The following is a 23,067-nucleotide window of genomic DNA, read 5'->3' on the forward strand; positions in this document are numbered from 1 at the left end:
TTTTGCTGATCTGAGATATTTAGTATCGCTCGTTGTATTGATGCTCTGTTCTTCCATTATAGAGTTAATCAGCCCTCAGTAAGGCACTAGTGAGGACACTTGCTTTTCCCCCATAGGTCTCACTCTTGGTATTTACGAGCCATCTAAAAGAGGACATAAGTGCCCTGTAAATGTCACACTCATCCAGTGACTGATTATTTGGGATACCCAAAAGGGAAAATGGGAATATAAACCCACCTCATTTCATCTGAAACCTTCTGGGTTTGTAGTTTCTTCACTATGTTTTATTTTCAGCCACTCCCAGAGATACTGGCTTGAAATTGTGACCTTTAATGTTGGGTTATAAAGCACTTTACCATGAGTCTTTACCACAGCAACACTCTTTTCTCAGGACACATTACAAACCTTGTATTGTGAGCCTCCACCAAACAGCTGAGATGCCCTTTAATAGGAAAAGAGATTTAGTCATTCTGAATTGACTTTTATCATTTACATTTACATATAGTTTTTTTCCACCTAACACTAATCTTCTACTATCTTTGTCTTTTAATGAGAGTAGTTTATATTAGACTTCTAAACTATATAAAACAGTCTTTTATGTATGTAAAGCATATTAGTGTATCAAAATAATGAGTCAAAATAGTAGAAATGCATGATACATCAGAACCATTCACAATACCTTTCAAAAGTTTGAGGTTTTTTTAAAGAAGTCTCTTATGATCACAAAGACTGCAGTTATTTGGTCAAAAAACAGTAAATACAGTAACATTTTGAAATATTATTACCCTTTAAAATAACAGTTTTCTTTTTGAATATATTTATTTAAAAATTGTATTCATCAAAGCTGAATTTTCTACTTCATTATTCCAGTCTTCAGTGTAACATGATCCTTCAGAAATCATTCTAATATGATGATTTGCTGCTTTTGTGGAAACTGACGTAAAACTTTTTTTCAGGATTATTTCATGAATAGAATGTTCAAAAGAACAGAACTATTTGAAATAGCAGTCTTTTGTAATGTCAAGTCTTTACTGTCACTTTTGATCAATTTGCTGAATTAAAATTATTATTATTAGTAGTAGTAGAAGTATTATTTTTAATCTTACTGACCCCAAAGTTTTAAAAGGTCATCAGCTTTTATTGGAGATAGTTTTAAATTTAGTGAAAAGTCCTTACTCTAAAGGTAATCTTTAAAAACACTAATAATTTAATAATGCTGTTAAATGTAACCTTTAGCAAATCTCAAAATGAATATCTATGGTTTTTTATGTTGTATATTATAATGTTGTGATGCCTAAATTGTATAAAATGATTGATATTAACTTTTAGTGTTTTGTTTAATTTATTTAGTCAAAATAGCATGTAATGTAATATCAGCCATGTATTAACTATCGAGCATGATTATCACCTTCGCTCTATTAGACAGAATTTCTGTATCTCATGCTTACAATTGTTTTTACTAATGCCTGTTTAAACTGTGCTCATGCAAGGTGCAAAATGTTTGCTGGTAGAAGTTTAGAACAAAAATCTTTGTGAAGTACACTACCGTTCAAAAGTTTGGTGTCAGTAAGATTTTTTAATGTTTTAAAAGAAGTATCTTCTGCTCACCAAGCCTGCATTTATTTGATTAAAAATACAAACAAAAACAGTAATATTGTGAAATATTATTCCAATTTAAAACAGCTGTTTTCTATGTCAATATACAGTAAAGTGTAATTTATTCCTGTGATCAAAGCTGAATTTTCAGCATCATTACTCCAGTCTTCAATGTCACATGATCCTTCAGAAATCAATCTAATATGATGATGTGATGCTCAAGAAACATTCATTATTATTATCAATGTTGAAAACAGTTGTGTACAATTTTTCAAAATTATTAGATGAATAGAAAGTTCAAAAGAACAGCATTTATTTAAAATAGCTAACATTATAATTGTCTTTACTGTATCTTTTGATCAGTTTAACTCATCCTTGAAGAATAAAAGTATTTATTAATTTTATTTCTATCCCCCAAAAATAAAATTAAAATTCTTACTGACCCCAAACTTTTGAACGGTAGTGTTTAATGTTACAAAAGATTTAGATTTCAGACAAATGCTGTTCTTTTGAACTTTCTATTCATCATAGCATCATGAAATAAAAATGTAAATAACTGTTTTCAACATTGATAATAATCATAAATGTTTCTTGAGCATCAAATCATCATATTAGATTGATTTCTGAAGGATCATGTGACACTGAAGACTGGAGTAATGATGCTGAAAATTCAGCTTTGATCACAGGAATAAATTACACTTTACTGTATATTGACATAGAAAACATGTTCTAAATTGGAATAATATTTCACAATATTACTGTTTTTGTTTGTATTTTTAATCAAATAAATGCAGGCTTGGTGAGCAGAAGATACTTCTTTTAAAACATTAAAACATCTTACTGACCCCAAACTTTTGAACTGTAGTGTATCTTAATTCAAAAAGTGCTCTGCCAAAATGTTTGAAAAGGTTAAAATGATCAGGACACACTCTTCAACAAGACCTAAGGAAATACTGTAATTGAACTGAGCTGAATTTAGGTGTATATCTCAAAGTAACAATATCAAAGCAGTGAAATGGCTTTGAAGTCCATGGCTAACGCTGTAATTGTGGGCCATGTAAGCTTATATTGAATAAGGAGCATCTCTAAAGCAACTGGAAACCATGACGAATGTGGAGAGCACATCCTATCGTCCTTTACTCCTGTTTCACTATTCATGAAGGTGTCAAGGGACGAGTTTCACCGCCTTTCATTTTAGGGTTCTGTCAGACTCTCTCTTCCTTTCTCTCTTTTCTCTCCTCATTTAAACTTTATTCATCACTCTGTCCACTTTTCATCTGCTCTATAACATTAGTGTTGTGACCAGTTTAACGCTAGCTATAAAGTAAACATTAAATCATTTTTCAGCGATAAGATTTATTTGTGCTGTTAAGCTTTGAAATGTATGGTCGCAGTTTTGAGCTTGAGGGGACACGTTTCACGCATTTAGATGAGAGTATTGAATCCCTTCTGTTTATTTTGTCTCGCGTTGGTCTTTATAATTAGCTAAATCAACCATGCCCATGAAGACAAATATTCATTATTGAAAGATGTTCTTTACGCATAATTAGCTAAATCGGAAAAATGAAAAACACTGATAAAAATTTGCACCAATATTTGCAGAAAACATTCATCTCATTTGTAGTTTCTTATTCCCTTCATTTGTTCTGCCTTTGTTTCATCAGTGTTTACTAAAACAAACCACTAAGCAACCACCTTAACTTTGTAGCAACAATGCAGAACACCTTAGCAACATCCATCCTTCTACTCAGCAGCATCCTAGCAACCATTCAGAACACTCCTCCTAGCAACCACTTAGTAATGTCCTCTTAAACTCATAGCAGCCACCTAGAATTTAATGGCAATCACATTGCAACTTCATACTCACCAGAACAGACCTAGATTTCTAGAAAGCTAGAAAGCTTTCAGATTCACTAGCAACCACATGGAACACCCTGGCAACCACCAGGTAGACCCTAGCTACCACATAGAACAACCCAGCAACCACCTAGAACGGGGCCAGATCTAGGCATGGGCAGGGGTGGGCTGAGCCCACTAAACGTCTGTCTTGCCCACCCAGTCAGAATTTAGGCACAAATAATGTTCTGTTTTTACTATTCATGCATTGATTAAAAACCATATAAGGTGGGCTGTGTGTGGAGAAGTTAGATTAAAGGGATAGTTCACCCAAAAAGGAAAATTTGATGTTTATCTGCTTACCCCCAGTGCATCCAAGATGTAGGTGACATTTTTTCTTCAGTCGATCACAAATGATGATTTTTAACTGCAACCGCTGCCGTCTGTCATTCAAATAATGGCGGTTGATGGGAACTTCATCTATAAGAGTGAATAAACCTTGCTTAGACAAATCCAAATGAAACCTTGCGGCTCGTGACGACACATTGATGTCTTAAGACACGAAACGATCGGTTTGTGAGAGAAACCGAACAGTATTTATATGTCTGATCGCGCTCTGACAACGGCAGTGATGTCTGACACTCATTGAAGTATATGCGCGAGACATCACTGCCGTTGTCAGAGCGCGATCAGACATCACTAAAGGAGTCCTGAACGGAGTTGGACATAGTGGTGTATTAGAGGTAAAAAAATGATATAAATACTGTTCGGTTTCTCACACAAACCGATCGTTTCGTGTCTTAGGACATTAATGTGTCGTCACGAGCCGCAAGGTTTCATTTGGATTTGTCTAAGCAAGGTTTATTAACTCTTATAGATGAAGTTCCCATCAACCGCCATTATTTGAATGACAGACGGCAGCGGTTGCAGTTAAAAATCATAATTTGTGATCGACTGAAGAAAAAATGTCACCTACATCTTGGATGCGCTGGGGGTAAGCAGATAAACATCAAATTATCATTTTTGGGTGAACTATCCCTTTAAGGGCTGTAGAAGGTGTGTTATATGCTCATGAGGCACTTCAGTCTGTATCACAAGTAGGGCTGGGCAATAAAATGATAACGATACTTATCGCGATATAATTTTTGATGATTAAATGATAACTAGAGTTTGATAAATGTTCGATATAATGTTTATGCACCAAAAGCAGAACTACTTGTTTTAACTGTGCCACACGGACCATCTATCCGACCATTTATAAGATTTGATATTTATCATAATAATTATCGATATAGACTAATATAAAAATTTTTATCGTGATCATTTTTTGGCCATATCGGCCAGCCCTAATCACAAGCGAAAATGGGCTGAAATATTTGCGTGCTATCAAGGTGCTAATTACATTGCCTGGAAAATCCAGCCTCACCGCTGTACCAGCGGATGAGTCTGGTCACCATTGAATCAATTCGATTTCTAGGGCGGAGCAAATCCGAGCAAACAGGAAGCGGAGTAAACCAATCAGAGAAGGGCGGATATGACGTTAGCAAAGCGACAAGAGAGTCAACAGAGAAAAGTAAATAAACGGCCCCGGGCAAGCACAATAGCTTTTTTGGCAAGAACGGAGAGTAGTTTAACATGGCTAGCGCTAGAGAGAGCGATGTTAATGACTTGTGTCATTGTTGCGGTAAGAATTTGAGAATACGTGGTGTTATTGCCAACTGATATTGAAGGGACTTTCGCCGCACTAGAGTGACGCTGTTTGCGTCACTGAAATAAACGAATCTGATTGTATCTTGTAGAAAATATATCATTCTGGACTTGCCAGGCAACTAATTACGGGGAGTTTAATGTATCTTCAAGAATATGTATCTTCATATAAAATGGGCAGAGCAAGAACATAATGTAAGGCCTTTTTTACACTAGTGCGTTTTTGTTTTTACAGCGTTTTAAAATGAAACGATCCTTGTCTATACTGGCGTTTCCACTGCGTTTCAGAAACGATCTCCGTCTACACTACACGACTGAAAACCCATGTCACATGACCACTCATGCACACTTGGCATGCTTGTACAAGTGTAAACAGTTGCCACTTGCTCTAATAATAGCTTGCCTCTTCTGCATGTAGACAGCTGCAGTATTATGAAATGAAGAGTTTAACTTCACAATGGCACAACATAGTCAGCTAAGCATGCAGTTCCGTCTCCATGTTATTGTTTACACGGTTGTCAAGGTTGGTCTGTTACAGAGCTATTGAGAGAGACGGCTCTGGTCTGATATTGTCGTGTTCTGGTAGCATAATGTGGACAGCCACGCCTTCGTCTCTGTTTTGGTCCATTTACACTGAAAGCAACCCTGGAGTTTTCAAACTAAATTGGGTTCTGGAGCGTTTTCGAGGGTCAAAAACTCCCAAGTGGTGTAAACACCAGGCTTAACCGTAGCAAAAGTTATGCATTTTAAAACAAAAATCACTATAGTAAACAGGTCCTAAGTGTTTAAAATGCATATGCATAGCTCAGTTGAAAACCATCCCCTCTTTGGCTTGCTGTTGATGCATGTTAAACTGAATGTACAAGGCTGTCTGCTTAAATAACAGCACTGAAATAAGAATGCACTTTTTATCTTTCAATCAGTTAGGTTCGGTTCACACAAAATGCGTTTTTGTTGTTAAAAACCCGAGACGTGATGAGTCCAAGGTTTAGAGACGCATTTTAAAAAAAAGTTGAACTGTAGTCCCGCATTTTTAGAATGCCGTGAGATGCTGAAAAAGTCTATCTATCTATCTATCTATCTATCTATCTATCTATCTATCTATCTATCTATCTATCTATCTATCTATCTATCTATCTATCTATCTATCTATCTATCTATCTATCTATCTATCTATCATCTATCTATCTATCTATCTATCTATCTATCATCTATCTATCTATCTATCTATCTATCTATCTATCTATCTATCTATCTATCTATCTATCTATCTATCTAACTATGTATCTATCTATCATCTATCTATCTATCTATCTATCTATCTATCTATCTATCTATCTATCTATCTGCCTATTTATCTATCTATCATCTATCTATCTATCTATCTATCTATCTATCTATCTATCTATCTATCTATCTATCTATCTATCTATCTATCTATCTATCTAACTATCTATCTATCTAACTATTTATCTATCTATTTATCTATCTATCTATCATCTATCTATCTATATCTATTTATCTATCTATCATCTATCTAACTATCTATCTATCTATCTATCTATCTGTCTATTTATCTATCTATCATCTATCTATCTATCTATCTATCTATCTATCTATCTATCTATCTATCTATCTATCTATCTATCTATCTATCTATCATCTATCTATCTATCATCTAACTATCTATCTATCTATCTATCTATCTATCTATCTATCTATCATCTATCAAACTATATATCTATCTATCTATCTATCTATCTATCTATCTATCTATCATCTAACTATTTATCTATCTATCTATCATCTATCTAACTATCTATCTATCTATCTATCTATCTATCTATCTATCTATCTATCTATCTATCTATCTATCTATCTATCTATCAATACAACCATGCAACCACAAAATCCCCTAGCAACCACCCAGAACCCCTAGCAATCATCATTTAGACCTTTGCAAACCTTAGACCTTAGACTTGAAAACAGAATGATTAATCAAGATACTTAGAACAACTCACCCTTGCATCATGGTAGTGGACATTTTCTTCAGAAAAATTACAAATCTGTTTTTCCTCTATAACTCAATCACCTTGATTCATAATGTAAAGTTGCTAATGATAGAAACAATGTATTCAAACTTCTGATTTGTCTGCTCTTGTTTCACTCTTGCCACAAGATGGAATTAGATGCTGTCGGGCTGTGGTTTGCGTGATACATCACAACTAATAACGCCGAGGGAAACTTCACACAATGTCCTGGCTCTTTTTATAGGTGCATGCATAGCTGAAAGAAAACAGTCTGAGATTGCTTGGAGCAGAGATGTAGGGAATACAGGCGAGCGGCTAATGTTCAGTCAGGACACATAAACCACAAGCTACTGCTCACACATGACGACACCACAGATTAATGGTCAAATTGCTCCCAGCTCTTGAAAAACCATTAGTGTGTGCTCTTGTGTTTTTATGGTTGTATATGTGTTCACATGCCTTCATTTAGACTATATGTGAGCATCAATACGGCCGGTCAGGTGTGCGCGCGCCAGTCTTAACAGACATTTGTGGTTTTCTATCTTCTTCTTTAATTCGTTTTCCCTGTTTCTTTTCAATGTCCTTTATGTTTTAAGAGCGCCTGGCCCAGTTCCAATCCCATAAAGACAGGAAACTGCCGTCGCAGGCCAAATGTAAAACTTCCCAGTTGGCTCCGTCTTCCCTAATGGTTCCGGCGTGTGTCCTTTAACACAGAAAACATGCCGTTTTGCATAATGAGGACGACTCGGATCGATTTCCACTGAACGAAGCCATTCTTATCATGCATTAGTTCTAGGATAGCAAGTCTAGTATAACGCTGAATTTATCTTCAGGCCATCTTCAGGCCAAGGTACGCTTTAGATGTCCTACACATGCTGAAACCACACAGGAAATAAGGAACACATCATGCTTTTGGAGGACTGTTTGTCCTTTGCTGTAGAAACAGGTGCCGGGCAGCAAATGCGCTGTTGACAGGGCAATGATGATGGGGAGTCACGATGAAGGTTACGAGTGGTGGCTTTGAGGACGAGGAAAGAACGTCCATGGTATGCGTGTGCAGAGCGTGAGGAGAGGGGAAGGCTGTTGCGTGGGTGGTGCCAGCTGTAACTCAAGCCTGTGTGTGCGGCATCCCATGCACCACCTGCTGTGCCACCAAGCCCCTGCTTTATTCATCAATGGGGTCCGTAGGATCAGCACAATTGGGCCAGGGAGTCGTTAGCTAAATGAGCGGCACAAGACTGACACACAGCGCATCTGCCGCGTTAATGAAGGTCAGACACAATCTGACACGCTCCAGTAATAATCTGCTGGTTTTTTAAGGTGTTTTTAAAGTTTTAAATTTTAAAATGTGACTTTTAAAGTTTTTTTGAGTGCGATGATATTAAAATATTTACTTTATGGTTTAAGATAAAGGTTGAATATCCAAAGAGTACAAACATTATGGATTTGTGGTGCTTTCAAAACCAGTATGTCAACATCTGCCTCAACCAATGCTGTGAGTTTGGGGCGGAGCTACTTGTGTTGAAAAGTAAGGGGTCAATCAGAATGCGTTTTTGTGTTTAAAAACATGCAGGGCAGTGAAATGGAAAAAAAACGAGGTTGAACTTGAGCGCAACGAGACACTGAAAAAGATATGAGCGCAACCTTCAAACACGTCCGTCTAGTGCATGTTTACATAGAAAAACAATGGAAAAGTCATGCAGTGCAATCGCTACTTTTAATTAGCCACTAGCTAAACTCCTTTTTTCAGTAGTATTTTTTGAAAGTCAATTTTCAAAATAGTTTAGCTTTTCTAGTTACAAACTACTTTTATAGTGTAATGCTATTATAAGCTATAGCCTATTGCTGTTTTTGTAATTTTACGATGTCTTTCTTTTAATATTTAGTTAATTGCTTTGTTATGAATCCCTTAGGGCATATTTACATGACAACAATGTACTATAAACGGAAGTTTTTCCTTCACGTTTTTTGAGTACAGATGACAATGTTGTCAAAACGTTCCCCGTTCACACGGATCCGTGAAAATGACTAAAAACGCTGTATTATTCATGCCAGGCCAGTAGTTGGCAATGTCACTTTGCAAAGAAACACTATGCGGCTATAGACTGAACACATAATATGCGTGTGCGTGACGTCACCTTTTTCACAAACTCACATTTTTATAGTTTACACGGAGATCATAACGGAATCGTTTCCAAAAATTTGCACTTTGAAACCTGTTTTCAAAAGTTTGCATTTTCAAGCCCCCAAAACGCCTTTGTCGTGTAAATACACGGCCAAAACACAAAAAAAAGTTTTCCGTTTTTAGTTGAAAACGGTGTCGTGTAAACAGCCTCTTATATAGATTCTGAGTTTTTTTTTTTGTATTTAGAGTAAATTTGTTTGTTCATGACATCTGAGTTTTAACAGCCATACGGATAAAAGATAGAAAATTGCTGCATGTGTGAATGAAAATGTGGTAAATTTACTAAAAAAAGTTAATCTAGCAATTTTACTGCAATTTAATGTGGATTCATGGGTGAAAGTAGCTATTGTAGTTGTCTTTTTTTTTCTATTTTAGTAGCTAACTACTTTTTTTAAAAAGTTTAGCTTAGAATTATGAGTAGCTTGTAGTTTGGTAAGTTTAACAACGGCAGTCATGAGGCGGGGCAGAAGGGAATGTTTTTGGTCGGAAAAACTCTTATTTTGCTAATCTAGAAAATGATAATGCAGAAAAGGGCAAATAGGATGGACGATTGCGGATGTTGTGCTGAAAGGACTTGTTGGGATTTTGGGGACGTCAATGTTCACCTGATGTTCACCTGATTACTGTCTGTGTCGATGGAGGTTGCGGGGAGATCTGAACACAATAATCATGCCACATTTTAACTGTTGTGATAATTCATTTGTCTATTTTATGTTTCCTTTTTTTCCTGTTTGTGTCAACACAATGCAATAGAGCTCGAAAGTAAGTCTTCGCCTCACCTTTAGATACAGATTTGTTGTGTGCATGCAAATGAGAGCTTGTATTTCTATCTAATGACCTTAGAAGAAAAAAATGTACACGCCCTCATTTGATAAGTGAAATTCATTCTTTAAAAAAAAATTACAAATATTTTTGAAGTGTATCAGGCATTATTAAATGTTTTACTTTCACATACTTAAAAAACAAAAAAAAAACAAGAAGAGTATTAGAGACAATTAAGGACAATAAATGTAACTTTTTGACCATTTAGTACAATTGTTAATTGGTAGAAATTGTCAAGAATATGTCCAGGTTTTTGCTCTAAAATCAAAAGAAAGAAATTATAATTTATATATTGCTAACATTGCCTATTTTTTTTTTACTTTTTAAAGTGTTTTCATGGCATTTAAGTATATAATTTTCATTACTATAGTGTCAAATATATATATATATTATGATAGTATTTGTTGTACTAACTTGATTTAAATGAATATCATGAAAATAATGTTACAATGCCAAATTTCTGAATTATGTTACAAAATTAAAATTTTTCTTTTGATTTTGAGCTGAAATGTGACCTGGAGATTTTGTGAAATTCACTCAATAAGCATTTTAGGCATTTCTCAGCTGCACTGTCCTAAAACCAGCACTGCCACAGACAAACTAAACCAGCTATACATTAGCATTTTATTTAGTGAATTCCAGTTATCAATAATAGAGGGTGTTTTCTTTCCATTGTTGCATGAATGTGATTATTTGGGACGTTTAATCAGACAGACACTGATTAAAAACTTTACTTTGCTTCCATGAGTCGAAGAATGACTTTTCCTGAAATGTTTAATTTATGTCCTGTTTCTCAAATCTGTTTCATACGGCCGTAAGCATCTTTGGGCTCATGGAATCCTAGTTGCTCCTGAAAAAAACATTTGTCTCCGCATATCCCACCCTCCTCCCTTCAAACACCCCGCCACCACCCCTTCATTTCCCAGTTGGATGACCGGTAACTGTGCAGATGTTAGCCAAGGCAACGACCAAGTCCTTAGTCATAATATGGATAAATCAGCTTGTGAATATTGCCAGTCTTAATGGACGTGTCCTCACGTCTCCTCTGGCCGCAGTCAGCTGTGGCATTTTCAAATGCTGAATTATTTCACGAAGCCTATGCAGCGAGGCAAACGTGCATGAAGTTTGCTTCAGCTCCACGGCACTGCTATGAATGATTTCAATTTTTCACTGCAGCCCAGACCAGCATGTGGTGAATCAGACTGACTGCAAGAAAATGCACACAGGGAGAAAGAAACAGAAACAGCTCAATGTCTCGGTGTGGGATTGTACGAGCAAACGAGCTCTCAGACGCGAAGGTCAGCAGGTGCCCGAGGGAGCCTCTGGACGACTTTTATCCCAAAATGCACCGCTCCCTTTGCCCCAGCAGGAGCTTATGTTCACCACACACCCGTCTCACTGAACAGAAAGAGCCTCATGAATGAAACTTGGTTCGTGTACAGCATGTAGGCTGCCGCTTTTCTCTAATGTACCCATGATGTCAAAACCGGACGCTTGCCAAATGCATTAGCACAATAGACATAGAAATGTGGTGCAAGGCCCTCCAAATAAATTAGATTTAGTTATATATGCTTTGAAAAGCTTTTCATGTCTTTAACGATCGCATGTAGTTCCTCTCTCTCTCTCTCTCTCTCTCTCTCTCTCTAAACGCTATCGGTCATCCAACTGTAAAATGAACCTTAATGGAGCCATTTTCTCTAGACATACTTATTGTACAGCAGTATTTCAACAATACGAATTTAAAAAATAAAAACAATTATGTTTGAGTACATGAAGTGCCTAGTTCCCCATTGCTGTGGGAATGTCCTAGTCATATTTCACCACAAAAAAATAAATGAATGATTTATGTTTTACTTAAAGAAAATTCTAATTATTTTAGGACCATTAATTAACATTATTTTCATGACAGTTTCTTCTTATTTCCATAATGGGACAATATATATATATATATATATATATATATATATATATATATATTTTTTTTTTTTTTTTTTTTTTTCTTTTTTTTTTTTTTTTATTGCCTTTAATTTATGCTGATTCAAATAAAAAAAAATCACACAAAATATATTATAAAAATGTTTTAATGTACAGTAAATTTAACAGAAAATATATTACTGCCTTTATGCTGATTTAAACTGAAAATAATCATTGTATAAGCTATTTTATATTATAATATATTTAAATATAAGTTAAATGTTTAAATACGTTATATAAAAAACAAAATATATTATTGCCGTTATTACTGTAACTTTTTTTTTTACTTGAATTACTTTTACTATAAAATTCTAATGAATATAAATGTTTAAAAATTATTTATATTATATATACATAAAAGTAAGTTGCTGTTGATGATTAACTTGAGGGTAAAAAGTGATAAAAATGTCAATCCAATCAATGTTAATGGTCCTAAAAGCAGGTTTAATTTTCTATATACAAAATATAATTCCTTATTTATTTTTTTGAATAAGTGGTAAAATCTGATCTGGCCTTGTTTTTGTTTGATTCATTCAGTAATCTTTGGACAGACTTAGACATGTGGTGCTTTTTTGCTCCCTCTAGTGGTTGGCAGCAGAATTGCAGCCTTTGTATCAGTATACTACACTCTTAATGCAGTTCTCCAGGATGGAAATTGCTACATCTGGGCCAATCACCATCCAGTCCCCAGAGGCCGCCCCTATTCTCTCCTCTCTGATCTGTGTCATCAAACTCTCACAGTTTAATTAGAGAGTTTTACTCAGAGCTTAATGCATCAGTCTCCACAATGAATTGCTAAATGTTGCTCTTTCTCGGCAATGATTACAAATATCTCCAGCTGTGATTCAATCCCCAGAACAGAGTCCAGCTTTCTTGTGTTTCTCCCTTGTGAGTTTGGAAACATACTGCAAACCGCAATTTGTGTGTGTTACTTGCACACGTCTCGCAAGAGTGCTGTTTGCAGTGCCCTTGAGAACGAGAGAAGAAAGCACTTAATGTATAGTGAAGATAAGTAGTTCCTATGAAACCTAATTAAATGGAGATGAATAATTAATGCTAGTAGTATGGATTTGAGTGAGAGGGTTGGTTTACAAAGCTGTGTGATGTAGTATTCAGTTCTTAAAGGCTATTTATCTCCACTTCCTTACAGTACGCAGTGATCAGTTTAAAATATAACAAAACCAATATTCATCAGGATTCTTTGTCGTTATTTTAAAGGAATGTTCCAGGTTCAAAACAAATGACACTCTATGGACATGCAGTCGAGTATCTCAAAAAATAATTTAGACTGTCCTTCAGTTTGTAAAAAAAATAAAAAAAAAATACTGCATTTACAGCAATGCACTTACAATGGAAGTCTATGGGGCAAGGTATTCAGAAGGGTTTAAAAGCAGAATGTGAAGCTCATATTTTTGTTAAAGCACTGCAAAAAATGTTATTTGAACTACAAAGTTCATAAATCATCCTTTTAGCGAAGTACTAGTTTATTTCTCTTATAAGCAATTTAACATGAAATGACATTCATTGTTTGTAAGCATGCCTTAAAGGGGTCTTGACATGAGAAATTAAATTTCCATTGCATTTTTGGACATAAAAGAGGTCTTTGTATCATTAAAACATCCTGCAAATTTCATAGCTTAAAACGTCATCGTTAAAAACAAAGCATTTATTTAATCAAGCTCCAAAAACGGCTCATTTTCATATTACAGGATCTGTGATGTCACACAGGCAAATACATTTGCAAATTGAACCCATTATAATCACTGACGTCCAGTTTAAACAGCTCTTTTGCATCTCTGTACAGACTGCAGAAGGATCCCAGCATCAAAACATGTGGATGGTTTATTTTAATGCCGGTCCGGATCTCGTCAGAGGATTATATGTTTGATCGGAAAGTTTGACTGCAGATTGTTTTGTAAACAAGGCACAGCAATGGAGAGTTCACACAAAAATTGTTGAAAGATGAAGCAGCCAACTGTATTAGATCTGACAGCAGCTGCATCATAAACAGTAACCAAATGATTTTATGATGTTTTGTCTGTAAATGGCGGTTTATATGGGTAATGTTTTCAAAACACTTCAATCATAACAGTAGCCGTTTACTGACTTAAAGCATCTGCCCCTTAAAAACAGATCATTTCAAAGGCTCAGTATGAAAGCAGCAAATAATAGTTTTTTCGCATGTATATATTTAATTTTTTGTGCGAAAAAAAACTTAACCTTATAAGGGACCCTCAAGGAACATATTAAAATAATAAAACAAATCCATGTCATGACCCCTTTAATAAATAAATGTAAATATGTTTGAATGTTGTTTCATACCCTTACACATATAATTTGAACATTACCAGGTTCACTGGTTGTAAATTGTCATGAAATAATGGATAAAACTATGTATAAACAAGGTTAGTAGGCAATTTTTGAGTTGTTTTAACTTGTTTAAAGTTTAATACACTGTGGCCCGATTTCACAGGGCTTAGATTAAGCCAGGATTAGGCTTTAATTCAATTACTGCATTTAAGTAGCTTTTATAAAGGTACATTAAAAAAAAAACACATTACTGGTGCGTATCTTGAGACAAAACAGTGGCACTAAAATATTATAAGATATGTCAGTGCAAGTTACTTTCAGTTAAAACAGCTCAAACATGAATTTTAGTCTGGGACTAGATTTAAGCCTTGTCTGTGAAACCGGGGGTACATATTTTAACATTTATTGCCTGGCCCCATAGACTTCTACCATAAGTTTATTACGGTAAACATGATTTTCACCCCCCCCCTCCTTAAATTTCAAACTAAACTCTAAATATGTTTTTAGGACTAGAAGTGACTGGTTTGTCTTGTAAATTTTGTCAAGTTTTGTAAATATTTTGTAAGAAATTTAAGTAAATCCTGTACATTTTTTTAAATCTATCTAATTCACCCCTACCTCACTAACCAAAAAGTCTCTCATCAGAGCCCCTGGTGTATTTTGTATGCAAAAATAAGGTCATTATATTTTCATAATTTCCATTGGATGTTGTAACAGCATTGCTTTGTTCCTGTAAGAGGTGTGGAAAAGAATATCCCTCAAAAATGAAGAGACCTTCCTCGCCCACAACCTCTTCCCACTGAAGTTTTTACTTGCATGCGCCTCAGTCCTCCTTCAATCCCTGCATTCTCTCCTCATGTCTTGTGCATGTCCTAGGAGTGCTTCCGAAATGTGTGGCTTGTGAATGGAGAACCTGTCAAAAGATTTTTATACTGACCGCTTGCCACTATTGGGCTCTGAATGGTCTTGTGTTCAGATTAAGAAGTGTAAAAATGGAGCAACGCAAGCTGAATGACCAAGCAAACTCTCTAGTGGACCTTGCAAAGGTAAGATACCTTTGAGTGAATGTTTGACTAATGCATGATGGAAAAACAGGAGGTCCGTTTGTGTTTTAGTACAAATTCTAAAGCTCACATATGTTGTAAGTCTACAGGTGTCAAATGAACAGACGAGATTTCAAAATTTGATTTGCTTGTATGTTTCTTTATGTTTTGTCTACAATATGTTTTTTTGTATATGGTACAGATCATTTGTTTCCTTACAAAGAGCAACTAAGCATATGGTTGATGTTAGTTAATTTATTGTTTTTCCTTTACGAAATGTTTTCACGTTCGCTTTTGTTATTTATTTCCCTCTTGCTATGCACAATTCATCATGCTGCCTAATGGCCTGGAAAAGCTTTCATCTCCTGAGGAAAAAAACAAAACTGATGGGATACCTGAGATGTTAAAATAGCCTGATAAATTTGAAGCGCTGCATTTGCACTTCCCTTATGCCCATTTTTTAGTCGGACTTAAGAGCGAGCCTTGGGGAACACCAGGCATGCTGCCAGCCTGACTCTGCAAAACCCACACAACCTGGGAAAGGGATACACTTGAGATCTGATGAGTCAGCTTGAACAGCCTTTCGCATGAGCGCACACACGCTTCCACGCCGAAGCTGTGACATTCAAACATCCGCAGTGGTCATATCCCAGCAACCTCTGTCTGGGCTTTGTCATGAGAGTCATTAGTTAGTGTTACCCAATTACCCTCCTGTCCCGCACCTCCTAAACAAACCGGAGAGGGTGACATTGAGGCGGAGCCTGATGTGATATGACTCATACTGGTTTCTGCCTCCTTTTATCATTGCCGTAATTGCCTCTCACCATCAGAGGGCGGTATAACATTAATCATGGCAGCAGCTGCAAGCAGTGGCAATGAATCCTATAATGCAGCTTAAAATAACTTAAGCAGCTGCAGTGCTTCTGCAACCTTCAGACAACCCACAGGCCCTGATACGGCACGTCTGCAACTTTTGTGACCCGTTTCTGATTTTTCATGTTCCTCCATTTCATTTTCTTTAGCACTTTTTTAAAAAATTTATTAAGACAGTTTCTTCATATTTAGTGGCGTTTGCTAAGGCAAGTGTCACTGTTGCACATACTTAGGGTGAGGGATTTGAACAAACCTCTAAGCCTAAGTATTACACTTCATTGCATAACTGCCACACACTGTCTGTACTACAGACATGATTAGTGATTCAAATCATGTGGCTTTTTGAGAAAAGGTGTGCTGTTATCTATTTTATAGATATCAGCCTTATGAGTTTTACCTGGTGGACAATAAAACGGGAGAAAAAAACACACTGAATTAAAGTAAAGGAGAGAGCTGAGCCATATCTAGAGACCAGATCATCAGTGTTATACTCTTTTGTATCCACCCAGAATACTGTACTAGCAACTACAAAGAACTCCCTAGCAACCACATAATAATGTGCTAAAAATAGAGAGACCACCTTAGTAGAGATATGGCTTTTTTATGACTGATAGCGATTTATTTTTTTAAGTGTATGAAAACCAGTATGCTGGGTTTTTATTATTGTTTTATTTTTGCTTTTTGACATAACTAAATGAGCTAAATGAGACTACAACAGACATAATATGCATTTTGAATTGCTAATTATTATTAATTACTGTTACACATTTATAATTTGAGACAAAATGGCTATTAGAAAAAAAAAAAAAAAAGATGTGTAAAAAACACATTAAATACCTTACTTTGTCTCTCTCCCCCCCCACCCACACACACACACACACACACACACCAAACGTTGCCATTTATCTTTTGACCCAATATTTTTAAAAGATTAAGCAGTATGAATTGCTAAGGTGCAGAGGCCGATAATTGGTTTGATTGATATTTGCACTTTTTTAAAAAACAGCTTTTTTGAATATTGGTAAACATTGGTCAGACCGATTATTGTCTGAGTATCGATTTTAAAAAATATTGGCAAAAGAGTGAAAATCTTTAAAAAATATCTGTCAATATGATCATCGGCATTCTCCACACCTTTGCGTGAGCAAATAGCAAGCATTTCCTCGCAGTTAAAGGAAAATTCTGTCATTATTTACTCACCTTCAAGTTGTTCCAAACCTGTATGAGTTTGTACCTGAGATATTTTGAAGAATGTGGGAAACTGAACAGTTCTGGGGCACCATTGACTTCCGTATTTATTTAGTCTACTATGGAAGTCAATGGTACCCCAAAGTGTCCTGGATACAAACCTTCTTCAAAATATCTTCCTTTGTTTTCAACAGAAGAACAAAGAAAGGTTTGGAACAACTTGAGAGTGAGTAAATGATGACAGAATTTTCATTTTTGGGTGAACTATCCCATTAAAAGTTGTATTTTAGCATTGTTATCAATTGAAAATACCGACCACACAGCTCTAGTCTTATAACACCAGGCTATTCGACCAATCATTTATGAATCTCTGTTAATTATAACATTTTCCTGGCTTCATCTCAGACTCAAAACATCATGTACGACCTGGTCTCGGACCTGAACGAGCGAGGCGAGGACATGGAAAAGAGGATTGCGTTGCTGGAGACCAAACTGGAGACATTGCTCAGCAACTTACAGGCGCTTCCAGGCCTCATCAGTCAGGTGATCAGCCAGCAACACCGGGACTTCCTGGAGGTGCAACTCCAGCCATACGACAAACACAGCAACGAACGCTCGCAGTCCGTCTCCCGGCGCCGATCGTCTTCCACCGCGCCGCCCACTTCTTCCGAGAGCAGCTAGAGCTGCCAGCCCAGCCGGCATCTCCGGAGAAGACTTTCGCCATCATATGGCCAAGTTGCATTTTACTGTAAAGCCTTATGGTTTCAATAAAGTATTATCCAAATTCTGATGACTCCATCAGAGGTTACGGGGGATAATGCGTTTGAAATGGATAACTTCCACACATATCTTGTCTATTTGTTTTTTGTTTCGTTTTTTTTACATCAATAAATGATGCTGTTTCTCTGTTGACAGGATCACAGAGAGACTTTTCTCAGTAACTAATGATGGAAAGATCAGGTGAGCAAGTCCTTCTGGGGGACTTAATTCAGGAAAGCAATGTGATGACCTCAAACGGCACTGAATGGTGCCCGACTAGTGCTTCCTACCGAATTGTCTGTCTCTGCGTATGTGAATGAGACCTGACCTGTTCCTTGAATCAACAGGCGTTAATAACTCTTTATTGAGGAACTAATAGCATGTCTGCTCCCAAGATGGGCAGATGAGGAATGCTTCCCCCTCCTGTCCAAATAGCGAAAACCCTAGATTTACACTCTCAAAGGAAAGCATATATCTTTTAGGTTAGAAACGGCATCAGCTGTAGTGTTCTTCTGTTGTAAGGCCTCTAAAAGTGACTATTCCGGGGGCCATGTTGCGAACAATTTACTCCTCTCAAAATGAATGCATCTGAATCTATACTTGCACTTTTTATCATTGCACTTCAATGCTTACTGACTATAATAGGAATTTATGTTGCTCATTCAAATAAAAAGACACCTTTAGTCATACGATAATGGCCAGAATGTACAACGATAATGATTGTGTAGGCTACGGCAAGGACAGCAATGAGACCTCAACTGAAATGACTGTGCTTACAATGTAGATGTTAGATCGCTGCTGTTATTGCACCAACGTTTCAAACTCTCCATTAGTACCAATGGCAATTGACGTATCTCTATGGAATAGCTGAGAGGAAACTCTCTCGGTTCACTGTGTGCTCTACACTTAAGCAGTCTTCAAAACGAGAAGAGATCTACTGGATGCTATTTATAGATCTATTTGTAGATCTGTTTAAGAGCAGCAACTATCTTGTATATGTTTGGAAATGCCTATTTTTGTATATTAATGAGGACAAGCACACCTCCAAATGCGTATGTCTTTCTCGAAGGATGTGTAGTAAAGAACTGTGTTTGAGTGTGTAAGTGGAATGTAGAACCAAAGCTTTCAAAATGGGCATAAAGTAGGGAAATGGATGGTCCTCTGGAAAACCTTACGATTTCCCAGTAAGCTGAACCGTACCACAGTACTGTAATGGATTTCTCTGGGATGGCCCTCTGGCATATCCTGTGAATTCAGCCTCTGTTTTTTCAGACTGGTGTTAAAGGTTAAACAAATCCACAGCACAAATCAAAATAAAGGACTTTCATGCTTATTTTCCAGTAAATCGGTCTCACACCACTCTGAATGTGAACACAAATGTCTGTCTGATGCAAAGAATTGATTACTGCAAGACTTTATTGTAGAAGAGAATATGACCGGTTCACCGTACTTTACTATCATTTATTGATAGCATGTTATTGATAGATCTGTGCACTTTAGATTCTAAAGATATATGATGGGTTCATGTTGGATATATTGGTGCATTTCATAACCTGGCCCAGCAACAACACATCCCAGAGTGTAATGTCATTAAGGGGTTAGAGAACCTAACGAAATGATGGTGGATCCAGCAATTTCACCAACATAGAAACTATGAGTGATTAAATACTGTATGCAAAATGAATATAAACAATAAAACAAAACTATTTAACAGAAAAGTGTGTGTTTGAGCATTGATGTTTTATATGTTTCATGAAGTAGTCCCTTGGCTATGTCGTGTTAGCTAAGCTATGAAGCTGTCTATGTGATATATAATGGTTGGCAGATACAGGCTGTAAAATGTAAAATATCCTTCTCTTCTGAAAAACAGAACAAAAAATACTGACTACTCATCTTGTACTCAGGGGCGTATACAGTTTTCCCTCCCAGTCAATTACTTTCTAGAATGAGAATAATCCTCCAATTAATGCCAACGTCCTCAATAGGAAATAACCTGTTGGTAGGCTCATTTTAAAAAAGTGGCATATTTCTTTCTGTGATTAGTCACATGGCAGTAACATGGAGATGCTATTGTGAATTATTTATATTTTACCTTGTTAAGCCCTTGAAACAATCAGTATAATATATATTATATCATTTCTAATATACACTATTGCCAAAAGTATTGGGACACTCCTCCAAATCACTGAATTCAGGTGTTCCAATCACTTCCATGGCCACAGGTGTATAAAATCAAGCACCTAGGCATGAGGCTGCTTCTACAAACGTTTGTGAAAGAGTGGGTTGCTCTCAGGAGCTCAGTGAATTCAAGCGTGGGTTGCCACCTGTGCAATAAGTCCATTCATGAAATTTCTTCACTACTAAATATTCCACGATCAACTGTTAGTGGTATCATAACAAAGTGGAAGCAACTGGGAACAACAGAAACTCAGCCACGAAGTGGTAGGCCACGTAAAATCACAGAGCGGGGTCAGCGCATGCTGAGGCGCACAGTGTGCAGAAGTTGCCAACTTTCTGCAGAGTCAATAGCTACAGACCTCCAAACGTCTTGTGGCCTTCAGATTAGCTCAAGAACAGTGCGTAGAGAGTTTCATGGAATGGGTTTCCATGGCCGAGCAGCTGCATCCAAGCCAAATCACCAAGTGCAATGCAAAGCGTCGGATGCAGTGGTGTAAAGCAGTGGTTCACAATCTGTCCTGAAGGACCCCCAGCACTGCACATTTTGTATGTTGCCCTTATTTGTCACACCTACTTCAGGTCTTGCAGTCTCTACTAATGAGCTGATGAGTTGAATCAGGTGTGTTAGATGGCATCCAAAATGTGCAGGGCTGGGGGTCCTCCAGGACAGGTTTGGGAACCACTGGTGTAAAGCACGCCACCACTGGACTCTAGAGCAGTGGGGACATGTTCTCTGGAGTGACGAATCACACTTCTCTATCTGGCAATCCGATGGACAAGTCTAGGTTTGGTAGTTGCTAGGAGAACAGTACTTGCCTGACTGCATTGTGCCAAGTGTAAAATTTGGTGGAGGGGGGAATATGGTGTGGGGTTGTTTTTCAGGGGTTGGGCTTGAACCCTTAGTTCCAGTGAAAGGAACTCTTAATGCTTCAGCATACCAAGAGATTTAGGACAGTTTCATGCTCCCAACTTTTGGGGATGGCCCCTTCCTGTTCCAACATGACTGCGCACCAGTGCACAAAGCAAGGACCATAAAGACATGGATGAGCGAGTTTGGTGTGGAGGAACTTGACTGGCCTGCACAGAGTCCTGACCTCAACCCGATAGAACACCTTTGGGATGAATTAGAGCAAAGACTGTGAGCCAGGCCTTCTCGCCAACATCACTGCCTGACCTCACAAATGCGCTTCTAAAAGAATGGTCAAAAATTACCACAAACACACTCCTAAAACTTGTGGAAAGCCTTCCCAGAAGAGTAGAGGCTGTTATAGCTGCAAAGGGCGGGCCAACTCTATATTAAACCCTACGGATTAAAAATGAGATGTCATTAAAGTTCATGTGCACGTAAAGGCAGGCGTCCCAAAACCTTTGGCAATATAATGTATAATACATTTTTATGATTCGTTATCAAAGAAAAAAACTGCAGTATATAAATAAATAATTCTAGGTAGAACCTAAATCATAAGTTGAATAAAATAAAAATAAATAAATAAAGTAAGCACATTACTGATAAGCCTGCCTGGTGAAGCAGGTTTTTTTTTTCAGGTTGCGGACAAGTGTCTCTTTCCATACAGTTTTCTCAAGCGCTCGTCTGCCAAGGTAGTCCTGCCTCCCAAGCTCTCACGCTATTATTGGAGAGCAGCCTCTAAGTTTTCTAATTGGCTAAGATATTTTATAGTTTAACATTTAAAATGTACATTTATAACACTATACGTTGTGTTATATTACCTTGGCGTCAAATTACAGAACTCTGTTACGTAAGTGTAGCCTATATCTAATATTACTGAGGGAGTGACGGCAAATTTTAGGCCTACATCTTTCTTCTGATCAACAAAATCAATCTTTTGATATATTTTCTCTCTTGGAAAGTCTTAGAAACATTTTCTTGGATTTTTTTCTGTTATTATGCAAATGGAAATGCAATTATATTTCTTGTAGTTTCCGTTCACCTACAGTCTAGAATTCACATAGTTATTTGGGTTTATTGTTCACAATATTTGCTTTGTTAATGTTTCCGATTTGAAAGCGTGACATCGTAATACGAACGCCCAACTCGGAGGAGCGAGTTTCCCAGGTGAGCCTAAAGGCAGTAGCAGAGCCTTGTTGTCACAAAGACTGAACACCTTTTTCAGTATCTGTCTGTCTTTACATTTATGCTTGGTATTCCAAAATATCTATAATAGCATCTTCACTAATTTCTCTGGAAAAGTGGAAGAAGTTGCTAAGTAAATTTCAGGGGAAGTTGCTAAAGGAGGGTCGATTTGTTGCTAAATGATGTTGTGATTTCATTGCGTGATGAATATAAACAGCCTATATTTTAATTGTAAAAGTAATATAAACATCTTCATGATCAGATATTTTTAATACAACGTTGAATTATTGAACAGTTACACATTTTTTAACAATTTTACATTTTATGCAGGCCTATTTTCTTATTAACTATAAAACTACACATTTTGAAAAAAATATAGTTTTAAGCAGTATTGGTAGTTAGTGTACTACACTTTAAGAAAAGTCTTTAAAAATAGGGCACAATGTACTGTGTCAAGGAATTATTGATTTTTTC

General features: G+C 36.7%; 1 protein-coding gene across 4 annotated transcripts in view; it reads left to right on the plus strand.

The window, feature by feature from the left end:
- kcnn2 (potassium calcium-activated channel subfamily N member 2) overlaps nucleotides 1-20,041 on the plus strand; it is a 64,529-nt gene extending 44,488 nt beyond the window's left edge. For 2 of the 4 annotated variants that reach the window (XM_048173227.1, XM_048173216.1), the window contains exons 7-9: nucleotides 10,108-10,116; nucleotides 15,437-15,506; nucleotides 17,970-20,041. In XM_048173227.1, the coding sequence (XP_048029184.1) occupies nucleotides 10,108-10,116; nucleotides 15,437-15,506; nucleotides 17,970-18,245 (355 nt within the window). In that variant the 3' untranslated portion in view covers nucleotides 18,246-20,041. Of the gene's footprint in view, nucleotides 1-10,107; nucleotides 10,120-15,403; nucleotides 15,507-17,969 lie in introns of all 4 variants that reach the window. The other 2 variants (XM_048173236.1, XM_048173222.1) reach the window with 2 other exon arrangements.
- Nucleotides 20,042-23,067: the final 3,026 nt, after the last annotated feature.

This window comes from Megalobrama amblycephala, linkage group LG2, assembly GCF_018812025.1.
Source record: "Megalobrama amblycephala isolate DHTTF-2021 linkage group LG2, ASM1881202v1, whole genome shotgun sequence".
Taxonomy (NCBI): domain Eukaryota; kingdom Metazoa; phylum Chordata; class Actinopteri; order Cypriniformes; family Xenocyprididae; genus Megalobrama; species Megalobrama amblycephala.